The 27675-nt window shown below is 38.3% G+C and overlaps 1 protein-coding gene across 2 annotated transcripts; it reads left to right on the forward strand.

The window, feature by feature from the left end:
* Nucleotides 1-296: 296 nt before the first annotated feature.
* Nucleotides 297-27663, forward strand: HOOK1 (hook microtubule tethering protein 1). 2 transcript variants are annotated; one of them, XM_084528289.1, is made up of 22 exons: nucleotides 297-421; nucleotides 6933-7004; nucleotides 8820-8892; nucleotides 9220-9270; nucleotides 10754-10886; nucleotides 11784-11851; nucleotides 13095-13157; nucleotides 14199-14282; nucleotides 17117-17283; nucleotides 17851-17991; nucleotides 18782-18983; nucleotides 19729-19839; nucleotides 20089-20176; nucleotides 20261-20321; nucleotides 20929-21069; nucleotides 21723-21810; nucleotides 22431-22465; nucleotides 23095-23177; nucleotides 23550-23650; nucleotides 23986-24087; nucleotides 25605-25673; nucleotides 26743-27663. In XM_084528289.1, the coding sequence occupies exons 2-22, from the start codon at nucleotides 6985-6987 to the stop codon at nucleotides 26899-26901; spliced, it is 2040 nt and encodes a 679-aa protein (XP_084384415.1). In that variant the 5' UTR covers nucleotides 297-421; nucleotides 6933-6984; the 3' UTR covers nucleotides 26902-27663. The 2 variants fall into 2 exon arrangements, with proteins under 2 accessions (XP_084384415.1, XP_084384414.1); XM_084528288.1 differs by having other exon boundaries at nucleotides 303-421; nucleotides 6933-7018.
* Nucleotides 27664-27675: the final 12 nt, after the last annotated feature.

Genomic DNA, 27675 nt, shown 5'->3' on the forward strand with positions numbered 1-27675 from the left:
GCCTCGTTTACACGTTTACAGTCCGTTACAGCCACGCTGACTCCCCACAGCCCGTGGCACTGGGACCCCCGCGCCCGGCCCCCGCCGCCATCTTGTGGCAGCACCGGCGGCCGCGGGGCGCAGCCCGGGCACTACTAACACCGGCGGGCAGCGCTGAGGGAGCGGCGGAGTTCCCGCCCCCTTGCGAATCCCCCCGGCGATTGGCTCGGAGAGCGCCACCTCCTCCTTGTGATTGGTCCATCCCGCTGCCACTCCGAGCGTTTGAAGGCAGGGGCGGGTGTGGGCGCTGACAGGGCCGCCCCTCCCTCCCTCCGCCCGGGGCCCGTCACGTCAGCCGCGCGGCGCTCGGCGGGGAGGCCCGGCAGCCGCCATGGAGGCGAAACCCGCGGACCTGCGGCTCTGCGACAGCCTCATCCTCTGGGTGAGCGCCGCCTCGGGCCCTCCCGCCGCCGGGGCGTCGAGGGCTGGCCGGTGGTGCGGCCTCGGCGTCGCCCGGAGGGGTGGGGGAGGCTCGTGAGGGGGCGGCCGTTGGGAGCGGCGCGAGGGCACCGTTGCCATGGTGACGGGGGGGGGGGGGCGGTGTGAGGGGTCCTGAGGGGGCTGTGAGGCGCTGGGGGGGGCTCCACAAGGGGTCGGGGGGCCCCATAAGGGGCTGGGGGGGCCCCATAAGGGGCTGAGGAGGTCCTGAGGGGTCCTGTGGGGTCCTGTGGGGCCGGGGAGGCTTTGAGGGTCCCCCTCAGTAAGGAAATGGTGAGTTGGGGGCGAGGCTGTGATGGCACGGCTGTAATGACAGGGCCCGCACGATGAATTTCCTTCTCCAGCCGCTAAAAGGCCCCTGCAGGACTGGCAGCCTGCAGAAGGGCCTGTGGTAGCCTGTAGGCCCAAGCTGTGGTTCCGTGGCTGTGGCTTCCATGGGGAAACCACTCTGTAATTAACAATAGTAATAAATACGCGCAATTAATTCGGCTGACAGGAGTGGAAACCTCAGGACTCGGTTGCAGGTTTTGGTTGGGCAGAGCATTGCTCGCAGCCAGGTGCAGTGTGCTGACGTGGGTGTCGCTGCATGTGCGAGAAGCACGTTCTGCTTGGGCTCAGCTGTCGGGCTCGCTTGCTTTGTCCCTCGTCCTTTCCGAGTTTCTTCTGCGCTCATCCGTAATTTTAGTCTTGCAGATGCCAATGTTTTAGGAGAGAGTGAGCTGTGTTACACAGAACTCATGTGGCAAAGGCCAGAAATACTTGGCACTATCAGCTTCTCTAGAAATAACAGGTATTCCTCCTGTGCAGAATGTAAACAGAGGAGAGAAGAGAACATTTGAGAAGCATTGTGGAGATCCAGGAATGAAATTGGCAAATGTGATAGCAGCATGTATCAGAGTTGCCATTCCTTTTCTTCTCTGCATGACAATACAGCAGTTTTAATGCATTTCAGTCTGTCATAAAACACTGGAAAACAATTTCTGCCTTCTTTTCCTCCTCCCATTTTCTTTTTGGTGCCATTGATTTCCCCTAACAACTTGTTGGTTTTTAGAATTTCAGCCACCTTATGCTTACCTCTCTTCAGTTAGATTAAAAGATAAGAGATGTTTATTTATTCTTTCTCATTTTGGGCTGTTTAACCTTCTTTTCCTCATGGTAATCAGTTAAAAATAACTCTATCATGATTCTATTGCAAAATAAACCAGTGAAAGAACTTGAGCAAATACAGTCCTGAACTGTATCTCAAAATCATTTCAGCAGGGCTCAGCTGATTTATTTTTAGAATTCCTCCTTTAAAATGTATTACGTTTAATTGTCCTTTTAGTATAGTCACTGTACATATCTCTAACCATATAACGGATCCTAAAGAGAATTCTAAAATAACTTTGTCAAGCCTTAAATGGAAAGGGCATTGTACAGAGTTGTTAGTGTAAATCAACATCCAACTCCCGTGTGTTCTCGTTCTGTACACAACACCTGGCAGATGCTTTCCTAGGTGTGTAGCTTTAGATCTAACACCTTCTTTCTCTGACCTACTTTACAACTTAGTAAAAAACAAGCATTAATAAAGATATATTTCAGAAGTCCTTTCAAATTGATCTTCATAGAAAATTGAATCTTGGGAAAAAAAGATTTCTGAAGTTGGGTATTTAGGGAGAGAGCAATGAAACGCTCTGAAGAGAAGAGGGTTCTCTAGATCTCTGTAGCAGTAAAGGTTTTTCAGTTTGCTTCTTTAATATTACCAAGATCTGTTCCCCTTGCTTGTGACTTTCTGTGTTTCTGCTGCTATATCCTGTTTTTTCTTTAACATTAGCAGTTTTGTACTAGAAAACATGTGTTACCCAGAGATGAAAGAGAAAGTGTGAATAAAAATGTTATCTATTTGATCTAACCAATCTAATTGGTTATCTAATGTGATTGTATTTAATTTTTGTGGACCTTACAGAAAAATGGAGTGGAGTTAGATTAAACTATATAGGGAACGTGTACGAGTTTCTAAGAAAAACTGACTCAAGGAATATGTGTTGAGATTGAACTCGCAAGCCTGAAGTTGTTGCAGAGACAATTTTCTAAGTCAGAAAGACAAACTGGTTGTTAGATGTGAAGTAAACCTGAATGTTTTCCATCCCTGGGTAGGAGAGGCACAGAAGAGTTGCACTGGTGGGGCTGGCAATGCAGTACTATGGGGCAGAGTAAGAGTTCCTTGAATGTCTTCTGTGTCTGCCCCCAAACTAGAGGCGGGTTCTTACACATGGGTTGGTTCTGCAAACGTCCTCTGTAGGGCTATGGCCAGCCAATGGCAATGCCTTAAAGCGTTGGTGAGGCGTGTGCTCGCCTTATGTATGCTGCAGTGTTACACCGTGTGGGTGTTCGGGTATGTATCACACATCCATAATCACTATTCATTTAATGAAGGGGGGATGGTGCTGAATGGGAAGACACATACCTGGGCACTGCAAGTACAAGTTACCGTATGGCCTCTTTCCCCCATAGCTCAGTTTGCAGGAACGCTCCTCTGCTAAAATCAGAGGCAGGGTGTGTAAAGTGCAGGACATAAGAGGTACAGGTGGCAAATGTGAGAAATGTGACGTGAGTCTCTTTGTATCCAAAGGTTAATAAAAATCATGTCATGGCAAAGGCTTGATCTTGCTTGTATGGAAGCGACTGGCAAAACTGCAGCGCTTCTTTTGGATCACTGGTATGGAAACCGACTTAACTGGTTTGTTTACAGGAAAATTTTGTTTCTGTTTGGTTATGATCTTCTGGAAGTGTGTTTTAGAAATCTCATTTGAGCAAGTATAACCCAAAGCTTCACATACATAAATTAGAAGCTGCATGAGAGAACAATTTGTAAAGTGTCTCAGAAAGGAAGGAGTTTGAAAGTCTGGTGGGACTAGTTCATCCTTTCCAGATCCAGGAACAGGGTTACAGGTTTGGTGTGTTTGTTGGAGACATTTTTATAAAAGTGAACCTGCAAAAGAGTGGGTGACTTTTATTTTTCCCTTTTTGTAGAATGTGTCAAGGTGCTTATCAGTCCTAGTGTGATTGAATGCTACATGAGAGCCAGCTGCCAGCAGCAAGCAGTGTGTTCCATGGGTGGTAATGTTCTGAGCCGGAGGATTTTCCCACTGTAGTTGTGGTCTTACTCCAGTGCCAGATGGCACCAGCAGCATTTGTAACGTTAACGTTTCTGTGGTGGAGTTGGTCCATTACAGTTCTGGGGTTAGGAGTGGGAGTGATTACTGTTACTTTAAAATATTTGTAGTGTGGGTGTGAAATGCCCTGGGTCTCCTGGGTGAGACTTAGGGCATACACGTGTTGGGTAGGTTTCTTGATTTCTGCTGGACACTGTGAATACATACACAGCTTGATGCACAGCTGTTCAACGGTAGAACCTTCAGCAGATGCAGAGAAAAGGCAGTAAGTGTTGCATGATAGAAAATAAACTTTTCAAATGCATAGTTTGAATCTAGTAGCTGTATGTCTGTGAGGAAAAATATCTGCCTCTGTTGTAGTAGCAAGCACAGGGAGTGATTATGCTAGATTCGTGAAATGGACTTAAGCATGTCCTTAAGGCTGTATTTTTAGAAAAACTAATCAAATGTGAACAAAATAGCTCTGCTGCAATCCGGAAGTCTATAGTTGCCTCTGCCAACCTCCTCCCCACACCCCAACTTTTTTTGGTTTATAAAATATATTAAGAAACTGCTCTGAGTAAGTGGCTCGTCTGGCATGGGATTTGGAGAATCCATGATTAATATCTCTACTCTCATATTTTTCTGGGCGCTTATATAACTTTCAAATACGGGGAGAAACTAAGACTCCTGGTCCTGCTTTTTGCTTAATTTCAATTATCTCTTTGTATTCCTGGAGGTACCAGTGTGCGCAGCGCAGTGCTGTGCGTCACAAGGTTTCCTAAGGCTTTGTTTGCTTCGACCAGCTTGGATGACCTTGATCAGAGAAGTGAAATGAGAAAACCTGTTACCCTATTTAGCAATTTCTTCAGGTTTACAAGGGTGTATATCCAAGTGGCAGCGCTGCAGTGTCGTGCCATAAAGCTCTGACTTCTGGCATGCTTGGTATTGACTTCTGTGAGCTGCTGTGCCTGCTCCCAAGTTGGCATTAAGGCTGCTGTAGTATTAGAAACCAGTGCTGTCAGTCACCGCTGCTTCACTTTGTGTGCTCCTACTTAATCCTTTATGTAACCTACAAGGGATTACCGATTTGTCGCTTGCCATAATAGGGGATTTTAAAAAGACTCTTTAAATTGAAAAACAAGTGTAAAAAAACCTGTCTGCATATATTTCTCTTCTGGGCTCAGTTAGGCAGTTTCTGAAGCAAGCAAACCAATATTCAGAGTCTCTGGTCACTCTTAAAAACACAGCAAATGACTGCTTCAGATTCTCACAAGTGGAAACAATACTTCTCTGCCACTCTTGTCCAAGTAGTGCCATTTCCCAAATGCACTTGACTAAGTCATTCACTGGTGGCTTTTGAAAAAGCTGAAGTGTCACAGGATGCTTGGGGAAGGTCTCATGGGATGGAGGGGTGGCTTAGGACATTGTGATCATAATAAGTTCCAGAAGTCAGTTTTCACAGTGGGCAGAGATTATGAAGGTTTGTTCGTCCTTCCATTCTATCCAACAGAAACCTTTTAACAGTATTAACAGCAAACTTTCTCCTTTTTATCCATTGTGCTAAATAAAGCTGAACTTAAAATAAAGCTTATCAGGAATTCTTTTCCTGAGTAACCAAGGACTGTTGAGTCCCTGAATGACACAGGAGGATGAGGTGGCTGTGGCAAAGCTCAGTACAGACTTGAGTTTCTGGAGAATGCAGCCGGGGAAGACTTTGTTCGCTGTTTCTTTCCGCGTGAGAAGCAGGGGGTGCGAAGTGAAGCCAGCAGATGAGCAGCTCTAACGAGAAGGGGTGTCCTGCAGGGTCTGTGAGTGCTGATACGGGGCTACGAGAAGTGCTTCAACCAAGCTCGTGGAAGAAAACAACACTGAGGGCTGTTAAAGGCAAATACCCTGTCTGTTCTCCAGGGGTTCTCCAAGACACAAACTCCTGGAGCCTGATGAAGTATTTGGCAGTTTGTGGTTGCTTCTAACAGTCAGTGGAGTGACCTGAGAACCTGGGTACCTTAGTGCCTTAAGGCTGTATAGCTTGAAACTGTTAGAATTGCATGCAGAACTTGGTAGCCTGGTAAGAGCTGCCTGTGGCTGTGTAACAGCCTGTGTATCACTGGACGATGGGATTCTTGGTTACTGTGTATAGAGCTGTCTGGTGGGTGAATGGTCCTAGCAGTGCTCTGTAATGATGTAGAAATGAAGAAGATACTCTTCCCTGCTGTTACTTTTGGAGAAGGTAGCTACAAGAAACTCAAGCTCATAAATCTGAATCTTTAGGATGGGAACTGAACCTTGTTTGTGTAGTCCTAGCACAAAGGGACTTTAATTATACTTGTACCTAGAATCACTGGGCAGAATGCAAAGATTACTTATAATAATTTGTATAGAATAGATAGATAAACTTCCAATAACTAATTTGATCTGTAATCTGGTTTTATAATAGAGCTGAAAAGTGAAAACTGGGGCTTTGTTGCCTTAATCTTTAGGCAGAAATATGTAGGTGGGGTAAAATTGCATCCAGCAGTGTGCTTAAACATTAGGTAGTGTGATGCTTGTAAAATACCAGAAAAAATATATATGAATACCTGGGAAAAATGTATAGTAGATGTTACAATAGAAATTTCTTGGATATACAGCAATATTTTAAGTTGCCTATTTTAATAGGAACATCGTTACAGCAATGTTGGAATTCCTGTGTTGCCAGCTTGCACCATTTCAAATGCTTCAGTGTTTCTCAGCTGTCTTCATATCTTTGAAGTGTACAGTAGCTCTTGGATAACTGCATTAACTTTACAGTGGTTTTGCATAATTTTCTGCTTTCATTCTTAATCCCCAGATAATCTCTGGGCCCAGATAATGTCTGGGCATTCTATTGGTGTTGTGACTTCTGTTACTAAATACACGTAGTAAAGGACTGGAGATAATACTATGTATATGTATTTTTCTCATCAGTCTTCATTCCCTCTTTCAATGCCACTTTTTGTTTAGGTAGCATTAGAGTTCAGTGCTGCAACATAATCTGAGGAATGGATAAATACAAATTTACTTTCCTGATTATTGTTCCATAATCTGCTTTCTAATAAAAAGACTAGTGTTGAAAAGCAAAGCATAGTAATGTTAACTTTTTAAGCGACTAGTTATAATCAGCAGTCACAGATACCGAGACAATTGGGTTGGTTTAAAAGCTATGTAGTTCAAAAAGGATTTCAGGCTGCCTGAAGTAGAAAGACGTACTTTTAAATGCTTGTGTCTTAAAGAGGAAGATGATAACTAGTTTGCTGTCCTTCTATCTGACTAAGAAACACAATGTTTTTCCCTCCTTAGTTGCAGACATTCAATACTGCAGCACCTTGCAGAGATGTTCAAGACTTGACTAATGGGGTTGCCATGGCACAGGTACTTCATCAAATGTAAGTTGATACTTAAGTTCCAAGAAGAGGTATTTAGTTTCTTGAGGCTTTTCTATTTAACATGCATGGTCATGTTAAATTAAACATTTCCTACACAAACATTTATGTTATAGTTACAAAGTTAGAGTAGATGGTTGATAGCAGAAAATAAAGTATGACTTTATGTTGTTATTTGGGAGATGATATACTAGTTACATAATAATGTGACAGAGTGGAGAAGAAGTTGAGGAGATATTAACTGTGGTTTTAAATTCATACGTAAGAGTAATTAGGCAAAACCTACAATCTCTTTCATTTTTTTTTTAAATCAACTGTATACCTAAGATACAGGTATCCATGGAAATCTGTGCCTCTGTGGAATGAGGAACTAAAAGTTCAAAAGTCATATCTCTGTGCTGTCTTCCTCTTGGGATTGCTCAATTGTTGCAGACTTAGAACACAAGATTTAAGTGCTAACTTATTTGTGTGGAAAAAAGAACCAGGAAACCTCAGCAGCACTGGTCCATTACTATTAAAAGCCGTTGCAGTGGACCAAACAAAAGCAAATAAATTCCATTTTTATTGGCGTGATGACAATTGGTACTGGACTGGGTGACGCATTCATTCTGAAATTTGTAGTTTCCTCAGAGAGGATTACACCACCATTCTTTGATTGAAACAAGTCATTGCTGCAACATTTGTTGGTGGTGATAACCATAACAAAAGAGAAGCCTGAACTACCACTTCCTTGCTCAAAATATGTTTTTGACTAAGATATTACTTCTAAAAATTATTTTTTAAACTTTAACAAGTTAAACTTTTTTTTTCAAGTTGACACTTTTATTTTTTTTTTTAAGTGTGCTGCATAAAGACAGCTCACTCTTTTCCTGGAGCCTGCAAAAATTGGTTGAGGATTGCCTAGTGAAGATTTGCTGAGGATTGTTTCCCAGCATCTCTGTACTGTGTCAGTTAACTAGCTGGATGCCACTATTTCTAAAGTAGTGTGTCAGTCAAACTGCCACGTCAGGACGCTAGCATAGGAAACATCAGCAGTGCTACAAGCAAAGGTCTGTAGCAGCGGTGTAGTCTAGAGGCTAGAACTCTGGCTTAGCATATATTTGTGGTACTAGGCTGACACAGGCCTCGGGCAAATTTCTTTACAAGCAAGTGGTTGATATGCATGTAGGGATAATAACTGCCTCTTATTAGGTGCTCTGAGGCCGGGGATAAACAGTGTGATGTCAAAGTTGAGATACAGTTAGGTACGCTGTGGTTGTGCTTCTTGGCAATTCAGTGTGTATAAAGTCCCCCCACCAGCAGCTTGCCTATGATGGTGAAGTGAATGCATTTCTACCCAAGGGAGCCAAAGAGATACAAAAAATATGAAATACAAGTAGATAAAACGATTTTTTTTCTTGCAAAGTGCCTTTGACTAACTGTAGTGAAGGTAGAAAAATCTAAATATATAAGAGTAGGTAGCAAACTTAATGACAGCACTTTTCAAATGATAATGTTTCTGTACGGCACTGCGATCACTTGTTAAGATAATAACTGAGCATGATAAAGGCCTGTATATACTTGTGTTACCAAGTTTAGCTAGCTTGAACATCTACAGAAATTCTTCCTGCCCTGGAAGATAGTATCATAATTCAGCCAGTAGGATGGAAATTCCCTGTGACATAAGTATAATTTGCAATTTCCAAGAGTTCACGCCTCATTAGACACCCTAGTTAAACTTTCTGATGATTTAATGCTAAGTGTCTAGTACCCTATTTAATTAAATGCGTGCTTATTAATGTTTCATCATTGAATTTCATTTCAGAGATGTTGCTTGGTTTGATGCATCTTGGCTAAATCGCATTAAAGAAGATGTTGGTGACAACTGGAGAATAAAGGTAGGTATTCAGTGCTGAAGTTAATAAAAATTTTGTGGGGTTGGATATGGTGTCTTTCCTGAGTGTATCTAGCAGTCCAAAAACTACTGATGAGAATTAAGCACAGACTTTTTGAGGTTATTTTAAATGTACTTGAACTGTCTATCAATAGTTTGATTGCATTCCAATATTGTTGCATGGGGATTTTCTGTTGTGGTGTTTCTCTTCCCCTGTCATTATGTGGTCCACTCATAAAGCTGCTGTGTAAGCATTTGATTGTAAATTACTTAATTACAGTGAAATCAATAGTCTTAATAAAAACCCATAACCTTATCTTTCATCTATTAGTCTAGTAATCTGAAGAAGATACTGCAAGGAATTATGGACTACTATCATGAGGTAAGGAAAAAGCAGCAATTTTATAATTGTTCTAAAGAATAGATGTTTTCCTCTTTGACCTGGATTTTTGGGGTGTTTTTTTTATTCCCCTTGGCTAATTAATCTATTTTAAGGGCTTTTTGGATAGAAAGTATGTGATAATTATCCAGTTAAATGGGAGGTCTGAATGAACATAAAATTAGTCTGGTGCTAATACAAGTGATATGATTTTGCATATCATATATACACATGCTTGAACAGTTTACTTTAGATAGTAGGAGTATAATCTGGAAACCACGTCTCTGTCGCTGCCCAGGCACATGTCAGAAGTGCTGAACTACAGCATCCTACAGACCTTTGGGCGTATATTCATATTTGCTCTTGTCTGGTGAAGTTCAAATCCTTTTCTACACAACAGAGCATTTAGCGATCCTGGTCTTTATTCTGATACTCACCTGGAAGCTGGTAGATAAATAATGAATCCCCTGGGTACAGGAAGGATTGCAGTTTGTTCTCACTTATGCAGGACGGTGTTGTAGCCATAAAAGGGTGCTATGTTGTGACATAAACAAATGCAAAAAAAAAAAAAAAAAAAAAAAAAGCCCAACAACAACCCACTAACAGAAAACATTTGTTTAATGTAGTATGGAGATTGACTGCAGTTATGTAATAGGTACGGTGTAGAAAAGCTAGCTGGATCATCTTCCTGCTTCCTGGTCTCACCTGGCCTTAGTTGTGATACCAAGTGCTGAGCCATTTGTATTGTCAGGTCTGAGGCGCTCTGGATATATTTAGGTTTATGAGAAGGTTTTTGAAGGATTTGGGAGAAACTGAATTTGAGAACATTTTTAATTTCTTTTTTATCTTGCTGGTAGAAAAAAATTATCTCTAATATTTGAAGCCTATCGTAGGAATTTTTAACTTACTGCTACCACTATTTTCTTGTGCAAGGGGTCATTAAAAACAGCTCAGTTAGTGCATTTTCAAAACTTGTGTTTTTGCTAGAGCAATTTCAATGAACTCTTATCAGTTTGCATAACTTCATGGCAATAAATAATTGCTGAGTGGATTGAGTATATTTTTAATGCCATTCACTTCAGATTAGATTTAGACCTATTCAGAGGCAAATAGGTGCAGAGTTTGGTAAAGGTCATTGGCTAGCACTGCACTGAGTTCCCCTTTCCCCAGCACACAAAGATTTAGGAGAGGAAGTTTAGAACTATCTTTCCTGGCCCCCAGAAGAGATGTTTTGTGACACCTCGGTTTCATGTATGAAGCCCTGTAACAAACAAGAACATTTGTTTAGGTCTTTTTGTATTTCTTGATCTAATACTATATACTCTGTTTGTATCTCTGCATTTAATCTTTAAAATCTTTCCCTTCTATAAGTTTTTTCATAACAAATCTCTTAACGGCCTCTTTATTCTTCAGATTTCCTACATGGTAACACATTTTCATGTTGTGAGAAAGCAAAAGCCTTCTTACTCTTTTCATCTTTTTTCAGTTTTTGGGTCAACAGATTTCAGAAGAACTTATCCCTGACTTAAATAAGATATCTGAGAATTCGGATCCCACTGAACTGGGAAGACTTATGCAGCTTATTCTAGGCTGTGCAGTCAACTGTGAAAGGAAACAAGGTATGGACTACCTTATTCTGATGAACAGCAGACTGCTTCAGGGTGTAGTGATTCTTAAGGTGGAAGAGGTATAGAATTATTTTCTTTATTATGTATCAGAACATCTCAATTGTTCATATGTTGCATTTGCATACTTAATCTGAAACAGGATTTCACTTCATTTTCCCATATTTTTTCTGCTTCTGTGCATAAAACTCAAATTATATTCAAGATGGGGTGAAGATAGTATGAAATATGTGTGTGAGGGGTTATTCCTACTTGGTGAAACAAGTACCAAGACCTAAAACTTACCATGCAAATGCCAATTAAGCAAATCAAATTAAAAACTGATATTAGAAACTGCCTTTTGACTATCTTTAGTCTTTTATCTATCTGTAGAGATAATAATCTCTCACAGGAGCTAATGCTTAATGCTCTGATGGCTAAGAAATCCTGGCATGCTTTTGTTGGTAGAACAGTTGCAATTCCTAAGTAGTCTGGAATAATTTCATCAACGAATGCTTAGGAAGTATGCTAAGTTGGGTTGCATTGGGAACGAAAATACTAGAAATAACTATCTTTCATTATACCTCATTAACTCAATTGCAAGGGTTTTGATCCTTTGCAATAATTTATGTTTATACGTATGTATAGGTATGTTATTAGAAAAAGAACCGTGGAAGAAAGATATCTTAATCTGCTTTCTCTATTGTACATAGTATAAATTTGTTCACCTAAGAATTTATAATGTATCTACTATTTTATTGGATAATAATGATGTTGATTTAATAATAGCACTGTAAAAAGAACAGCATTTTAGAGAATAACTTCTTGATCTTTATTAAAAAAAAAAAGCTGTCATGTTACTCAAGCCATTATGATGTCTGTATCATGAGTCACAACATTTTTTTTTCGTAGAACACATACAGAATATCATGACCCTTGAAGAGTCTGTTCAGCATGTTGTCATGACAGCCATACAAGAGGTAAGTAATAATTCGTAGCCTAATGTCAGCTGAGAAGTTTGTATATCCAATTGTTGATCTTTGTGCATTCTTTAATCCAAATAAATGTCTGTGAAGAGCCTAAGTACTTGACTAAGTTGTCTGGGAGGATTAGAACCAAGAGACCTCAGACTCCAGCTAAAGGGTTTTGATTTTAGTCTCCTATGCCCAAATGTTCAACTTGTGGAGATGATAAATGCTTAATATTTCCTGTTTCACGCAAGATGTCTATCTCATAGCAGCTGGTGTTTATACTGAAGTCAGGTTCTGAAATTTCTGTCCCAGTGTTATGGTCTTGGACTCAAGGCTATGCTGATGGCAACAGTTTGTGAGGCTGCATAGTTCTGATAGGTCATTCCAGCATCTGATTTATGAACTCCCAGCAGAACTTCTTCTGTTTTTGTCATGGTGCCCTTTCCCTGCCATTTTCCTGTGTTTTTAGTTGGATTGTTGCAGTGATCCAGCTTACAGCTTATCTCTACAGTCTCTACAGATCTGTGAGCTTCAGGGCTGTGAAGCTCAGGAGAGTGTGGAAGGAGGCAAGAACTACAATACTGATGTTTGAAGAAAATGTAACATGTAATTGCACATCCCTCCAGATAGCAGTGGAGTTGGTAGGAGGCTTTAAAACTTAGAGATTTAAACTAGCTATGCAGGTTTTAAAGCTGGTAATGCCCTATTGGTAGAAATAATAGTTTGTTATTTTATGACTAATCAAACTTTCTGAAGAAGTCTTATGAATAACTCTAATTCTTGAGTAAGAAGTAAAGCCCTTTAACTGCTGTAAAACATACAATGTATATCTCTGTACTTGAGATCTGTGAGAGCTGTGTTAATGTTCCCATTTGTGCTTAATGACAATTAGCGTAAGTGACACAAAGAAGCATGATAACTATTAAATTCACTGAGTGAAATCCTGTTCTCTGGTCTGCTCCCTTTTAACTTGACTGGGGGCTAGCAATTAATTCAGCAGGGGATATATTCGTCCATTAACACGTTACTGTTCACACTTGGTTAATTTTTTAATCAAGGAGGAGAAATCTGCCCTGTTATTCTAGATTTTCTTCAAAGCTTTTACAAACAATGAGTTTTTTATTATTATTAATCTATTTTGATGTATTGAGGGAAATGATGGAAAATACAGCTGATATTCAGTAGAGAGCAAACTTGCAGAATATTAACCTCTAATTTAACCTTTTTTTTTTCCTGTGGCCTTTTTCTGTAGCTCATGAGCAAGGAAGTGATGGGTCCATCTGCAAGTGATACATCAACTGAAATGGAACAGCAGGTAACTGCCTAATATTTGTAGCTGTTACAGCTTAAGATTGAACACTAGTCAGTATCTTTCCATCTCCCAAATGAAGAGGACAGCTCTTCCTCTCCAATTTTAAAACCAATCAGCCAAAACCACCACCACCAACAAAAAAAACATTCAACAATAAATTTCATTGTTGTCTCCTCTCTGCACAAACTGCTTGGTGTGTTCCAGTTAGTGTTGACAGTATTAAACCACAGTGGTTCACAAAGGGCAGAGCAACATGCTGGTGTAGGCTGAGATGATACAATAAGGTATCATTTTCAGTGCTAATTCTAAGAAGTGGGTAGCAAGGTTTGTTCTAATACAGCTTCTCTACAACATATGAAGTGAAAGCTAGGTAATCTTCCTTGATGGGGTAGAACATGCCAATGTGAACCTACATAGCCAGAAGAGTTAAGTGGACATCAAGACTCAGTTGTATCAGGCTAAATGCTTCTCTATTTTTAAGAGGTCATGAAATTTTTTATTAATGTGAATGTATAATGAAGTTGTAAAAGTGTCTGTTCATGAAGGAACATCTGTATTTCTCTTATGAAAGGAGTAACTTTTGATTGACCAGTGTAAGCCTGAATTTGGAAAGATCTTGCTGTGTTGACAGTGAATTTAATTTTGAGAGGAAGGAAGCCAGGGAACCAGGTTTTAGACTTCATCCATGTACATGAGTCTTACAGTTTCTGTTACTGAGCATATGCGAACCAATGAGCAGGAGGCATTTAACAGGCAGGGACTTGGAAATTGCAACAATACAGTTCTTGCTGGGTGTGTTCTTTGTTTTGCTGCTAGCATAAGTTGTTGTATTGAACCTGAATGTTACTCTGAGTTTCAATAATTCATTTATTACAAGTGGTATAGATTTAAAATGTGGCTGAAATGAACAGAGATCATGATCCAACAGTATATGGGGGTTTCTAAGTCTATGTGCATGCCTAACATCCTTCTTTAAACAATTTATATAAGCAATTGAGACACTGTGGAAGCCAGAATTAATTCACTGTCTTTGTTCTTTAAAAGCTTAAAAAAGCTTTGGAGGATCTTCAAGAAGCACTAGCGGAAAAAGAAGAGTTGGCACAAAGATGTCAAGAGCTAGATTTGCAGGTAAGAAACAGCAAGCAGCTTATTTAATATGTAGTGGTTGTGATTTAAGATTTAGAAAGTTGTCTGTTTCTGGAAAGAGCAGCCATTCTCTTCTCCAGAATACAATTACTGGAAATAGTGTCCTGATGAAAGTGTAAGCTGAAGCAACCTTTGCATTAAGAGTTGACAAAGGACCTCGTCTTCTACCTTTGTTTACTCCTAGTAGCAAATAGCCATGAAAACAAAGTTACCATGGATTTAACAATTGCCAATTCCATTTTTAGTCACTGCTGCCTTTAGTCCTTTAAACTGTATCCAAAAAAAGCAGTTCGTGTAATAATCAGTCATTAGATTTAATCATAGGAAAATTATGCTGTTTCCAACAGCTGTTGATGAAAGATTCAAATTTATCTAAAAATTTAAAAACTTTTTATTGTATGCAATTTTAACGTGGAGCATATTTGGCAAAATAGGATCAATTCGTTTTCATTATTTCTTGCTTAACCACACTGATAATAGGTTAACTTTTGCTTTTAATGGATACAGGAGTTAATCCAGTCTCTTTAGAGGAAGGAGAGAGGATTTCATAACAATAAGAAGGAACTTTAATTAACTTTAAGTTAACTCACTTTTTAAAAATAAATAAATAAAATAATTAAAAAAAAAAAAACACACATTTGTTAGCCCTAAGTTTTATTCCTATGTTATGACCCTATACTCTGGGAATAAAAAGAGGTTAGTGTGGTAAGGCAGTTCATTCAGATTTGATTCTGTATGAAGTGAACATTTGCATGACATCTTATAGGAGCCAGAGTACTATACTGGCTGTATGAACCTATGTAAAATAAATTAAATAAATCCAGAGGCCAGTTTTAAATTTCTTGCAGATAGTGTAGTAACAACTGAAATAGTAGAATATGTTTAGAAAAGGAGCTCTCCTTGCTAATTGCAGATGCAAAGGAAGATCTTTTTAGAATTAAACCAGTATTTTACTTCTGTTTTTCTTGAAATAATAGTACATGTTCCTGGTGAAAGCAAAGGTGTAAAAGTATTTGTGAGGAGAACCCTGCAGAAGAAAACCCATTCTTTCAAATGTGCAAGAGGATTGCTCTGACAGCTGAGCTTGCAGATTACAGTAGTTAAACTTTCAAAGTGTTGTGTTCACTATTCAAATGTTCTTACTTCTAGAAGTTTTGGTAATAATTTACCTGTCCTTTCTGCTTCCATTAGGAGACTTAGTATGTCTCAGTGGAGATATCTTGAGTTTTCTCCTATACCCCCCACAAGTTTTTCCTTCAGAGATTTCTCCATTCAATAACAATGCGTTAAACAAACCCAGGTGCTCATAACAGTGTGGCCCAGGTGAAGGCATTAAAGATGTTGGGGGAAAGGTACTACTGATTATAAACAGATGAGTTAATGGCAATGTAGTTCTTTAATAAGATGATGTGTTTTTTAAATACACTTTCATAATTTGTGTTGACTTTGAGGTCCAGTGATTTATACTACTTCTGTTATGCTGAAATAATAGAAGAGAGAACTATCAGAAAGGAACTGAGGAAAAAATGGAAAACTTGCTCTGAATTGTGTGAAAGGGTTGTTTTTAGATGTTGGGCAGGTGTTCTTTTAAAATTATTCAAAAAATATGAATTCTCTGCATGTTTAAGGAGTGGCTGAGCCTTGAACAGTAAGAAGGATGTTGAGTAAGGCTCAGATATGTTCTTTACCCACAGGTGTTTGTGCATGCATGTATACAGTAAGCTGATATCCAGTATTTAAAAAGGAGTGGACCTAGAGAGCCAGCATCTAATGAAGTGGTATAGGAATTATGGTTTTGTTTCTTAGATCTGTTTGATAGAGTTTTAAATTATGATCACAAACAAGCTGTTTTTCTTAATGTTGCATTGTTTAGGCTATATCTGATGTTTTATCTAGTAATGTCATCACGATATATATATTTTTAACTTACTTACTGAAGCCATAATATTGATTGACACTTCTCATTTAAACTAATTCTTAATAAATTCACTTGTAAGGTCTCAGTCTTCCTTGATATTTTCCAAGAATATAAGAAAGGTAGGTTTTCTTTATGATTCAGGAAAGCATAACCCAAAAAGCGTATTGTCCCTGTTTAAATGCCAGTTAACTAACACGTGCTACACGCTCTTATGTTTGACAGGATGTTAAAATTAACACAACAGCTTTCACTAGAAAAACTTTAAAGATTCTAGCCTCTTAATCCTTCCCCATTTTATGGCTGTTAATATACTGACTGTTTCAGTACAGTGTTGTATTCTCATTTGCTTAGCTGTGAGCACTCAGTATCAAACCTGTTTGATTGTTGCCAAAAATGCATGCTCTATATGAAGCTGTCCAGGTTTTTTCTTTTGCGTGTGTGCTTACCAGCTTATGGCGCTTGAAACTGCTTCTTGCGCAACCATCCACTGCTGAGCGCACGGCAGTACTGTGTTAGTGTGCTAGCCAGTGCCATCCTGCTTTTTATTGTTAAGTACAAGCAAGATGGAGAGTAACCTTGACAGCAGTACTTATTTTTTTTTTTTTGTATGGCATCCATGGTATCCTTTTTAATAAAAGTACTAGTTTCTCTCCATATCCCACTGTAAGCCTTTACCATGGTTTCAGTTACAAAAATTTATCTTTTTAAGAGGGACTTCTCCTTTAGTGCTTCATAACTTACATACACTAAAGCATCTGTATGCTGTGTAAATTACATTCTAAAGTTTCTAAACCCTCAACCTTTTTCATAAACTAATTTGGTGATATACTGCTGTCTTGCTTTAGTTCTTTCTGGTTGGACAGGTCTTACAGTGGTGATGCTGTTTTATCTATGCTAGGTGGCTGCCCTTCAGGATGAAAAAAACAGCTTGATGTCAGAAAATGAGATTATGAATGACAGACTAGAGCAATTAGATGACTCTATTGATGATCCAAATACTGTGGTAGCAAAAAAGTATTTTCATGCACAGTTGCAACTAGAACAACTTCAAGAAGAAAACTTCAGGTATGAAACCATTTTATTTTTCTTTCAAAGAACCCTTGCTTGTCATGTCAGATACATCACAAGATTTTCTGATACCCCATAAGGATTTCCCATCTTAATTTCCTTTGCTATAAAAACTTTCTACTACTGTGTTAACATAACCTATTTTAAAGATGGCCTTTACCCTGAAGGGAAAAAAAAGCTGTTATTTTGTAATCACAGTGTTGTGGCCCTTTGACACTTTTTTAAAAGGTGATGGAAAGCAGAAATAAGCACCAACGTGATTTGTGTTTAAAAAAGTCTCCTTAATGCACTGATTTCTTTCACATATTAGTCTTTCTTCTTGTAATTCCTATGAAAAAAAAAATCATGTGATTCCTTGAAATATCACATCATACATTTGCAGTACAGAATCCATTGTGATTTAACAAGTAGACAGTCAAAAGTTTACAGTACCCTTTTTTGACAACTTAAATCAATAGGTTTCCCTTTTCTTACTTTAATAGTTCTAGCACTAAATGGGTCATCATGAGCAAAATATGTAATGAATATGGATTCTTAATAGACTTCCTGTTTTTGATCTGGTAGGCTTGAAGCTGCAAAAGATGATTATCGTGTCCATTGTGAAGATCTAGAAAAACAACTGATTGAACTGCAACACAGAAACAATGAACTGACTTCTTTGGCAGAAGAATCTAGGGCACTGAAAGACGAAAATGATATTCTTAGGTATATAATATACACAGCTTTCTTTTTTCTTTCTTTCTTTTTTTTTTTTTTTTTTTCTCCACATTGGCAGGATTTAATGACTAAACCTAAGGGTTTGTATTTCAAAATAATTCTTTACAGCTATTACTTCTGTGGATGGGTCTTACCCAAACAAGGTCTAAAATAAATGTTCGAAAAAGGCCCCTTGACAAAGCGGGGATGAAATGCAAGCTTTTACACACAACCTCTTCTTAGTATAAGAATTCTTCTGCAACGCAGGGTAAAATAAGTACAGATATTGTTCTTCACGTGCAATGGAAAGTTAAGTTCTGGATGAATTAGGAAATTTTTGTATGAGTGTGAATGTGCATTTTATTAAGGGGGACATTTTTACTAAGGAAAACGTTTTACGCTGTCAAGAGGCTGACTTTTCTGATGTAGAAAAGTGTATGTGCAGCTAGAACTTTGACGTAACTTTTGGTATCATGTGGATGGCCAATACACACAAGTCCGTAAATGTTGGGGGAACTCTTAGTATTTCCCTACCCTCTGTGTCCAGGCCAGTGTTGCCACAAATGCAAGTACCAGCTGCCTCTAGAGAGGGTCCATCCAATGACTGGATGCGCTGCTGGGTGCACACATTTACATGAACTGTTTCAAAGGGTCAGCAAAATAAAGCAGTAAGATTTAATTCTGCTTTTAAGCATGTTGCGTCTGCCTTTGAAAATTGCTTGAATTTGCATGAAAGAAGAATCTGACTCTAGTCTCTCTAGAAGAAACATACTTTGCTAATTCCTGCTTATTCTTTAAGGGCTACTGCAGACAAAGCAAGTAAGCTGGAATCAACTATTGAGGTATATCGTAAAAAGCTACAGGATCTGAATGACTTCCGCAGACAAGTCAAATCTCTGCAGGAAACCAACATGATGTATATGCACAATACAGTCAGTCTGGAAGATGAACTAAAGAAAGCCAATGCAGCCCGTGCCCAGTTAGAAACCTACAAAAGACAGGTAGGACTGCAACTATACTTAAGATGTTACTTTTTTTCTTTTGATATTCTTACTTAAGTGCAAATACTTTTATTATTTTTAATTGGAAAAAAAAATCAACAGAAACAATGAATGGCTTAATCTAACAGGCCGTGGATTTAAATCATTCAAAAAAAATGTAGTTGCTTTTTAATTGATGACGATGTCATCAACAAAAATTAATTTGATGGGCTGTGGACTTAACCTGTATTGCCCCCTTAGACCCTTCTCTCTCTGAAAACTCCCTCATATTCTGCAGTTTGCTTTAATAAACCAGGAAAGAGAGTCAAGCTAGCAATTTTAATTGTAGCTTACCTCTCAGTCAACTGTTTGTTGATGATTTGGAGGTTTTACTTACTTACTTCAACCAAGGTAACTTGTGTTCCTGGGGAGAAGTTGTTCAGCTATTACTGAGATGACATGCATGTAATACTAACTTCAGGGAAATTTACTTTAAACCATGAAAGTTGCATTTATTTCAACAATAAAACATTAAACTCCTGCAATAATGAAAGGAGCTACCTGAACTTGTTAAATCATTCAAAAAGCTCATTACCTCTTAATTAATAACAACAACAACAAAAAAAAAAAAACACAAAACATGCAAAAGCTTGGAGGATCAGCTGTTTATTTTTGCTAAACTGGGTATGAATGAAGGTTCTAACATAATTCTTAAAGACCGAATGTTGAAACCTTCATGTGCTGAATGTCTTCTCTTAATAAAAAGGTCCAGGAACTTCATAACAAGCTGTCTGAAGAATCAAAAAGAGCTGATAAGCTAGCATTTGAGATGAAACGACTTGAAGAAAAACATGAAGCTTTAATCAAAGAAAAAGAAGTAAGTGTCTTGAATGAGAGCTTATATGAACATCTAATGAAAACCAGTGCTGTATGTTTCATATTTTTTGTTTTATGGATATAGATACATATATACATAGAATACATATATACATAGAATACATATATACATAGAATACATATATACATAGAATACATATATACATAGAATACATAGTACTAATCCTTATTAGTGTTATTTGGTCCTAAAATGTTGCAGTGTGACTTACTTTCATCTCTGTTTTCTTAGAGACTGATAGTGCAGTGTGATGCATTAAAAGAGACTAATGAAGAGCTCCGGTATTCACAGATGCAGCAGGATCATCTGACTCAAGCAGGTATTGCTTTATATTCAGAGGCTTTTCTTTGTATGTTAATTATTACTGTATGTTTGTTCAAACGAACTTCTCATGCAATTTCAGGTGCATCTCGTGTTAGAAGCCACGATAATCTTGCTGCTGAAATTCTGCCGGTAGAATATAGGTAAGACACACAAACGTTGAGCCAGTTTTGGGATTTTTATGCGTGGGGCGTAATATTAACCATCTCCATGTGAGTTCAGTATTTTCAGCAACAACTTTGTCTCCCACTTAGATTTCTCTCCATGATGCTTCTCTAGACTCCCATGTAGCTTTTAATAATTATTTCCCAAAAACATAACTGATTTGCATTCTTTTTTTTTTTTTTTTAAAGTCAGTTTCCTTTATGTAGAGGTTGGCTTGAAAATATCCATTTAAGGATTGAAACAATTCTCATCTTTTGGCTTGCAGACAAAACAAACAAACAATACACAGCAAGTAAGACAGAATAGCAAAGGCTAGCTAATGTTACTGTGAAAGTCTGGCAGAGTAAAACATAAAGGATCAATAAAATTTGAATTTGGACTTATATTATCTAAACCTTTCTCATTTCTCTTCAAAACCTGGTGTATTGTTTGAGAATTTTAAGTTACACTTAATCAAAAATTGAGTTATTCTCCTGAGTGTATTCCTGAGGGGAACTTATTTTGCTCAATTTAGACAGAACAGGAATATTACCTCTGATTATTTCCTAATCAGCAATGACCTTTTTGTTCTTCTTTTTGTTTCAGAGAAATGTTTATTCGGCTGCAGCATGAAAATAAGATGCTTCTGTTACAACAGGAAGGATCAGAAAATGAACGTATTATGGAGCTCCAGAATCAGCTGGAGCAAAAGCGTCGGACAGTAAATGAACTAGAAACTGAGAAAAGGTAATGGGTGAAACAGCATCCTAAATGCAGAAAAATGTTGTTTCTGGCCCTTCAGAGTGGTCTTCTGGCTTCCATCTGTAGCATGGTACTGTGCAGGAAGCCAGTTACCCTTTTTCTTTTCGACAACATGAAAAAAACAGGAAAGGGTAATGAGGCAAAGAAGAAGGAAAGCTTAAATGTGTTGTAAAACTTGGCAGTTCTGTGTCTAGCATGCTATGAAGGAACTTGTTGTTTATAGGATGCTCTTAGCTCTGATTTTTGGGAGACCAAGAATGGATATAAACTCTATTTCTAGAAGTGCAAACAAATGATGTTATAATGCAGGGATATGGTCTGAATTTCTCTATCACTTAATGAATGCTAAAAGCAGTTTACTAGGATGTGAGTATTTAGAAGCAATTAAGCTTACTTAAACCTTAAAATGATTCTGGGTCTGTCATTATAAAATGTTTAATAAAGCTGCCAAATGTTTGTTTCAGCAGAAGTTGAAGTCAGACTAAAAGAATTTGAAATCAGTTTCTTTGTGGCTTAAGTGCTGCTGGGTAAACCCTCTGCAAAATTATCATCTAAGCATGGAGAAGAAAAGTCTTACTGTGCCATGATCTATTTAAGATAGGTATTAACTGGCTTTTCTTGGCTTTTCTACCTAAAAGGCTAAACGAGGAGCATATTGGAGAGTTAAAACAGCAGATTGAAGATCTGCAGAAGACTTTGCAGGAGCAGGGATCCAAGACAGAAGGAGTAAGTAAATGCTCAGGCTTCTTGACCTTGAATATGTCACACCAGTTTTGTTTAAAATCCTTCAGTATAGCATCCCGTCTTGTTTAGATGTGCCTCTTTTTTGTGGGTGCGTTTAGTTCTGATATGTACTAAGAAGGCAAGATTCTGGATAGGTACTTTTTTCTTTTTCTTTTTTTTTTTTTCATTGGTGTAAAATATCTTTATGTTGTAGCAAGAGTAAGCAAACTTGGAAACTGCTTTATTACATTGTATCAAAAAAAAATACACCACCCATTTGTTTTCACTGGAAAAGAATCATATTTTGTGTGATTCCATTTTTTCCCCTTCTTTAAGAAACTAACTCTTCTATGTTTTACTTCTTTAAATCTCTAACTGTAGGATTAAGTGATGCTATAATGAGAAGGATAGCTTTAAAGAAAGAAGATGCTGGCGTTACTTTTTGCACCAGACAGATACCATGAATGCAGTTATAGACATGCATAAAAAATGCAGTTTTTGAAGCTATGTTTGGCTTAGCTAATTTAGGTGTGCTAAATATTCTAGGCTCATCTGTAAGAACACTTTTAACATTGTGCGGTGTGAAGTATTGAAATTAACTGAATTTTAACTTTCTTTCGTAGTCTAGCAACCTGAAGCAGAAATTGGCAGCGCATATGTAAGTATGACACATGCATCCTCAATAACTTAATTATGCCAAATAATTTGACTCTTTTAGCACATAAACTGCCTAAATCTTCATACCGATGTCTTGTTTTTTCCAAGTCACTGTCTTGAGAACCCATGCATGTAGTGAGTTAAGTATTAGCATTCAGGTTTTGTCTATTCCAGTCATGATAATCTTGTTACAGTAATATTCACTTAACTATCTCTTCTTTGCCAATGGCAGTTTACCATTTTGATTCTATAACAGACTGTTAAAACCATCACTCTTGTTGTACTCAAAATGCATTTAATTCCTCTGAAATACGTCTATCCTTCCATCAGATTGTAGATCATGCTAAAGAGATGCTAGAAGGGTTTTTTGGTGTTTTTTTTTTGTTTTGTTTTTTTTTTCTTCCCCACTTTCTTGCTTCTAGCTTTAGGTAATCAAGGTTCAATTTGAAAGTCACAACTTCTGTTGTTCTTCAAAAATGCATACTAATATTCCTATTTAAACTCAAACAAATCACCGGAGTTTAAAGTTGTTGCTTACACATTTCCTATGATCAAGTTTCAACTGTCATCTCTTAACTGTGCGTGGTATTAGTTGCAAGCTTAATCCTTAGTACAGTCTTTCGTTTGTAGGGAAAAATTGAGTGAAGTTCATGATGAGTTACAGAAGAAGGAGGCTGCTCTTGCAGAACTGCAGCCTGATGTCAGTCAGAACCGTAAGTAGTTGTTTTCCCTTCCCCCCCTGTTATGTTTCTTCTGAAATGATTCATATATCCACTTGGCTATGGGATACTTGTCAGGATAAGGCTTTTTGCTAGAGTGTAGCTTTAAAACCTGAAACTGGGGGGGGGGAAAAAAGTGCATAAGGAGGCCTCGTGAGGGTATTGTTTTGCTGAACGATGCCTTGCAAAATGGGAATTTGGGGTCAGATCTAAGATCTTATGGTACAGCTGAAACAAAAATAAGAACTTTGAGGGGAAATTACGTAGTAACTGAAGTTTGTTTCTTTTTCTGGGGGGAGAGGGAATGTTTTAAGTACCATGTCTATTTTTGTTTTGTATGTCATCGTTAATGATCTCTGTAAACAGCCCAGAAGATTGGAGAACTGGAAGCAGCCTTGCGAAAAAAAGATGAGGACATGAAAGCAATGGAAGAAAGATATAAAATGTACCTTGAGAAAGCAAGAAATGTGAGCGGCATATTTCTGAACATATACATTCCTACAAATTGTTGAACACATTGACTTGTCCTGTCCCTTTCCCCTCTAAAATTAGTAGCTGCATGTTGCATTTTTTGGTCAAATTGCTCAGTTGCAATCAGTGTAATGTATGAGAGAACACTGTTCAGCCTGAACCATGAGATGCATTAATGATTCTTCAATAACTTTTAATATCTTATTTCATACTGTATGAAAGCCTGGTTTTCATCCTGATTACTTGACTGGTTTGGTCTGCTTTTGTATCTCTCCTGTGAGCAAATGAGGTGCAAAGCTGACATGTAATGTATTGGTTTTGCCTTGTACAGGTGATAAAAACCTTAGACCCCAAGCTAAATCCAGCATCAGCAGAAATTATGTCACTCAGAAAACAGATAACAGAAAGAGACAAAAAGATTGAAGCATTGGAGGTAAACATTTACGCATATTTAATAATAACTTCTTACATGTTCTGCTGTCTCAGATATCAGACAATCAAATTACTGTTTCTTCATGGTGCAGTGCCCTTCAGTGCTGCATTCAGTTAGGAACTGTGCAGACCATCCAACCTAGGGATTTTTAGCTTAGCTAAATTAACATTTTATCATAGCATGAATCTGTCTGGGCGCTTTAAGTTTTTTTTTTATAGTCTTTCTGTGTACACCCGAAACACTAATTTGGGTACTTTTTAAACTCTGAAAAGCTCTAAGTGAAACTGCACTAGCCTAATGGCTTTGCTTCAATACAGTAACTTGTATGGAAGTGCGGAGTCTGACCTCTTTCAGTAGTAATGTAACTTAGTTTGTGTGATTGACTAAGTATTAGGGCAATGACTTGTTTAATAGACCCATTGTTACTGACTTCGTATATTGGAGTGCTTGAAACCAGAAGAGTGTAACCCGTTAATGCAGGAAAATTTGCTTGCCTGTGCTTCGCTGAAAGGAATGTTGGCAGTAGTCCAAGGGCGAAGAAAAACTGGGAAATGCTGCATTCAGTTTGATAGCAGCCCCGATGGGACTGGTTAGAATAGTTATTTCAGCAGGTATGACACTAAACTGGGAGGAGCTGTTGACTCCCTGGAGAGCAGAGAGGCCTTGCAGAGATACCTTGACATACTAGAGGGCTGGGCAATCACCAACCACATGAAACTTAACAAGAGAAACTCTGGATTCTGCACCTGGGACAGGCAGCCCTGGCTGTATGTATGGACCAGTGGACGAGAGGCTGGAGAGCAGCCCTGTGGAAAAGGGTCTGGGGATTTTGTTCAGCGACTTGCACATGAGCCAGCAGTGTGCCCTGGCAGCCAAAAGGGCCAACTGCACCCGGGGATGCATCAAGCATGGCACTGCTGGCTGGGCGAGGGGACTGTGCTGCTGTGTTCTCTGCTGCTGTGGCCTCACCTCAACTGCTGTGTGCAGTTTGGGGTGCTACAGTATAAGGAGGATATTAAAAGACTGTGTCATGTCCAAAGGGGCGGCAACAACAATGGTGAGAGATGTGGAGGGCAAGACACATGAGGACACACAGAATAGAAATTCAGTAATACAGTAAGAATATTCTGCAGCTAGGGGTACATTCTTGTTTTTGAGTTTTCCTCACTTTAAAGTGAAGAGAGACTGCTAATCTATTTATAGACTTTCTAATACACCCTGTAGTTTTTTCATGTAGTTTTTCCATGTTTTTTCATTTTTCCATGTAGTTTTTTTCTCAGCTTTAAAGTAAGTTGCAAAGCTGAAGCAGTTAGGCTTAAATAGAAGTTGCGTTTCTTGAGGTAGCCTGTAATTTCTGTCATTTAAGGAAGTATCTTTATTTACATCTGTAAGCCTTCTAGCTGCTTTGCATGTTTAAGCATTTCTGCTGCGTGTGCTTATTTCACTTCGTGGACTGAAGTAAGTTTATGCAGATTATTTCTGTGTTTTAATTGATATTCTTCTCTGTCTCATTCCAGACAGAAAACAAAATTGCTAAATTACGTGATTATGAGGAAAAGCTAATTGTAACTGCATGGTATAACAAGGTGGGTCAAAAGTTCACTTGTAGGTATCTTATAAATCAGAGAAACACGTTTTGCTAAGTGTGGCAATTAAATCTTACATCTCTGTTTTTCTTTTGAAGTTTGCTATAAACTGGTGCTTAGGACAGAAACCCTGTAATTTATCTACTTGTCTGAAATATCCAGCTTGCAGGTTAGCATGGCCTCGTGCCTAAAAACATTGAACTAGGAAAAGGAGACAAATGAGAGAGTTCCAGTTTAAAATGAGATCACACTCTTCGACTTGCATTCTGGCCTGCAGTCAGGATTAGCAAAGTTCAGTGAGTTCCAGCTACAATTTCCAGTACTGTTGAGGTAACTTGGGAAATGCCAGCATCAACATGCTTGACAGCAGCGTAAAGAGAAAATAATATAACAATCAAATATTCCATAAAATTATGTTCAATCTTTTCTATTTGTCTTTGGTGCTTTGGAACAGGAGACTTAAAATTTGTCATAGGCCATGACTGCCATTGTGATGTACCATTTGCTATCATAAGTTTACGGAATTTATGAATTTATCAAGCTAAATTCTTGAATGTTCAGTAGGCGCTTGTTACTGTTGAGGTTCTTAGGCGTGAGACCAAGAGAGACCATAGTTCCAAAGATTTTCATGTTCCTGCTTTAGATGTGCGGTGTCTAGCACAGTGTTTGTGAAGTGAAGCCAGAGCCATCCTACAGCAGTGTTGTTGCAAAGTGTTTTATAACGTTAGATTGCTATGAAAAGGACTAGAGAAAGTTTGTTTTCGTTTGAATCAAAGCACAGAGTTTCATACAGACCGGGGAGGGAAATCAAACAATGAAAGTAAAATTAAATGTCATGCTTAATAAGGGAACAAGTTCACAGTGAACTAAAATTAACATTCTGTAATGAATGAATCTTATTTACTTCTGCATTGGTTTATACCTTGCATGGCACCACAAGGCTATATTAGAAATAAAATAAAAAGCAATTATTTGTGCATAATAAATAAACATTAGCTTTGTGTGTGAAAGATGACCCATTTTTCTTCTGTTTTGCTGTAGTGTTAAGTATTATCTAATTCATTTACAGAGCCTAACCCTCCAGAAACTAGGTATGGAAGCTAGACTTGTTGGCAGTAGTGGAGCCTGCAGAGATGGCCCAGGACGCTCCTTCCTAGCTCAACAACGTCACGTCACCAATACCAGAAGGAATCTCACTGTTAAAGTACCAGGTGCAACATCTGATTGAACCACAAGGACCATGAGGGAAACTCACAAGCTTAAGTGTCCTTAAAAGTTTTATAGCTTCCACTTCAACTACTTGATGAAAAAGGAGGTTATGATGGAGGGCAAATGTGAATTCAACATCAGAACCTATAAAGAAGTGATTAATTTGATCGGTGGTATCTAGAAGGTAGCACGTAGCTTTCCAAGCAGAAGTAGATTTAATAACTGCAGTATGTATTTACAAGCACAACTTAAGATTTATATTTGCCTTCAGAATATATTGTAAATATAAAATTTGGCACTATATATTTAAAACTATTTAAAGCGTTTGGGCTAGAGAGTCGACTTTTGTAATAGGGAGATGTTATGCAAAAATGTACTTCAGGAAACTGGCAATATTTGACGTTTTTGCTGGGCTCTTCTGAAAATAAATTTAAAAGATCGGTACCAAGTTTTAAAAATGCTTTTTAAATAATATAAAATACAGTTTTAGAAGTAAGAAAATATTTGCATTTATTTAAAAAAAAGAAGTCATACTAGTTGACTTGTATAAGAGAAGACAGGCGTTGTCATCTCAAGTCAGAGGCACAATTACTCAGTTTATTTAAATAACAATTAAGTTTGTGCATATATACACTAAGGAAAGCCTGTCTTTAAGATGTTGAATTCACTAAAGCTAAATAAGCTGACTTTTTTCCTGTTTAAGAAAAAAAAAAAATCTATTGTATTAACTCAAGTCTGGGCTATGTTTTAAAAGTCTGGAGTATTGGTACACTTCATTTATGGGGGGGAGAGT

Source organism: Aythya ferina (genome assembly GCF_964211825.1).
Source record: "Aythya ferina genome assembly, chromosome: 8".
Taxonomy (NCBI): Eukaryota; Metazoa; Chordata; class Aves; order Anseriformes; family Anatidae; genus Aythya; species Aythya ferina.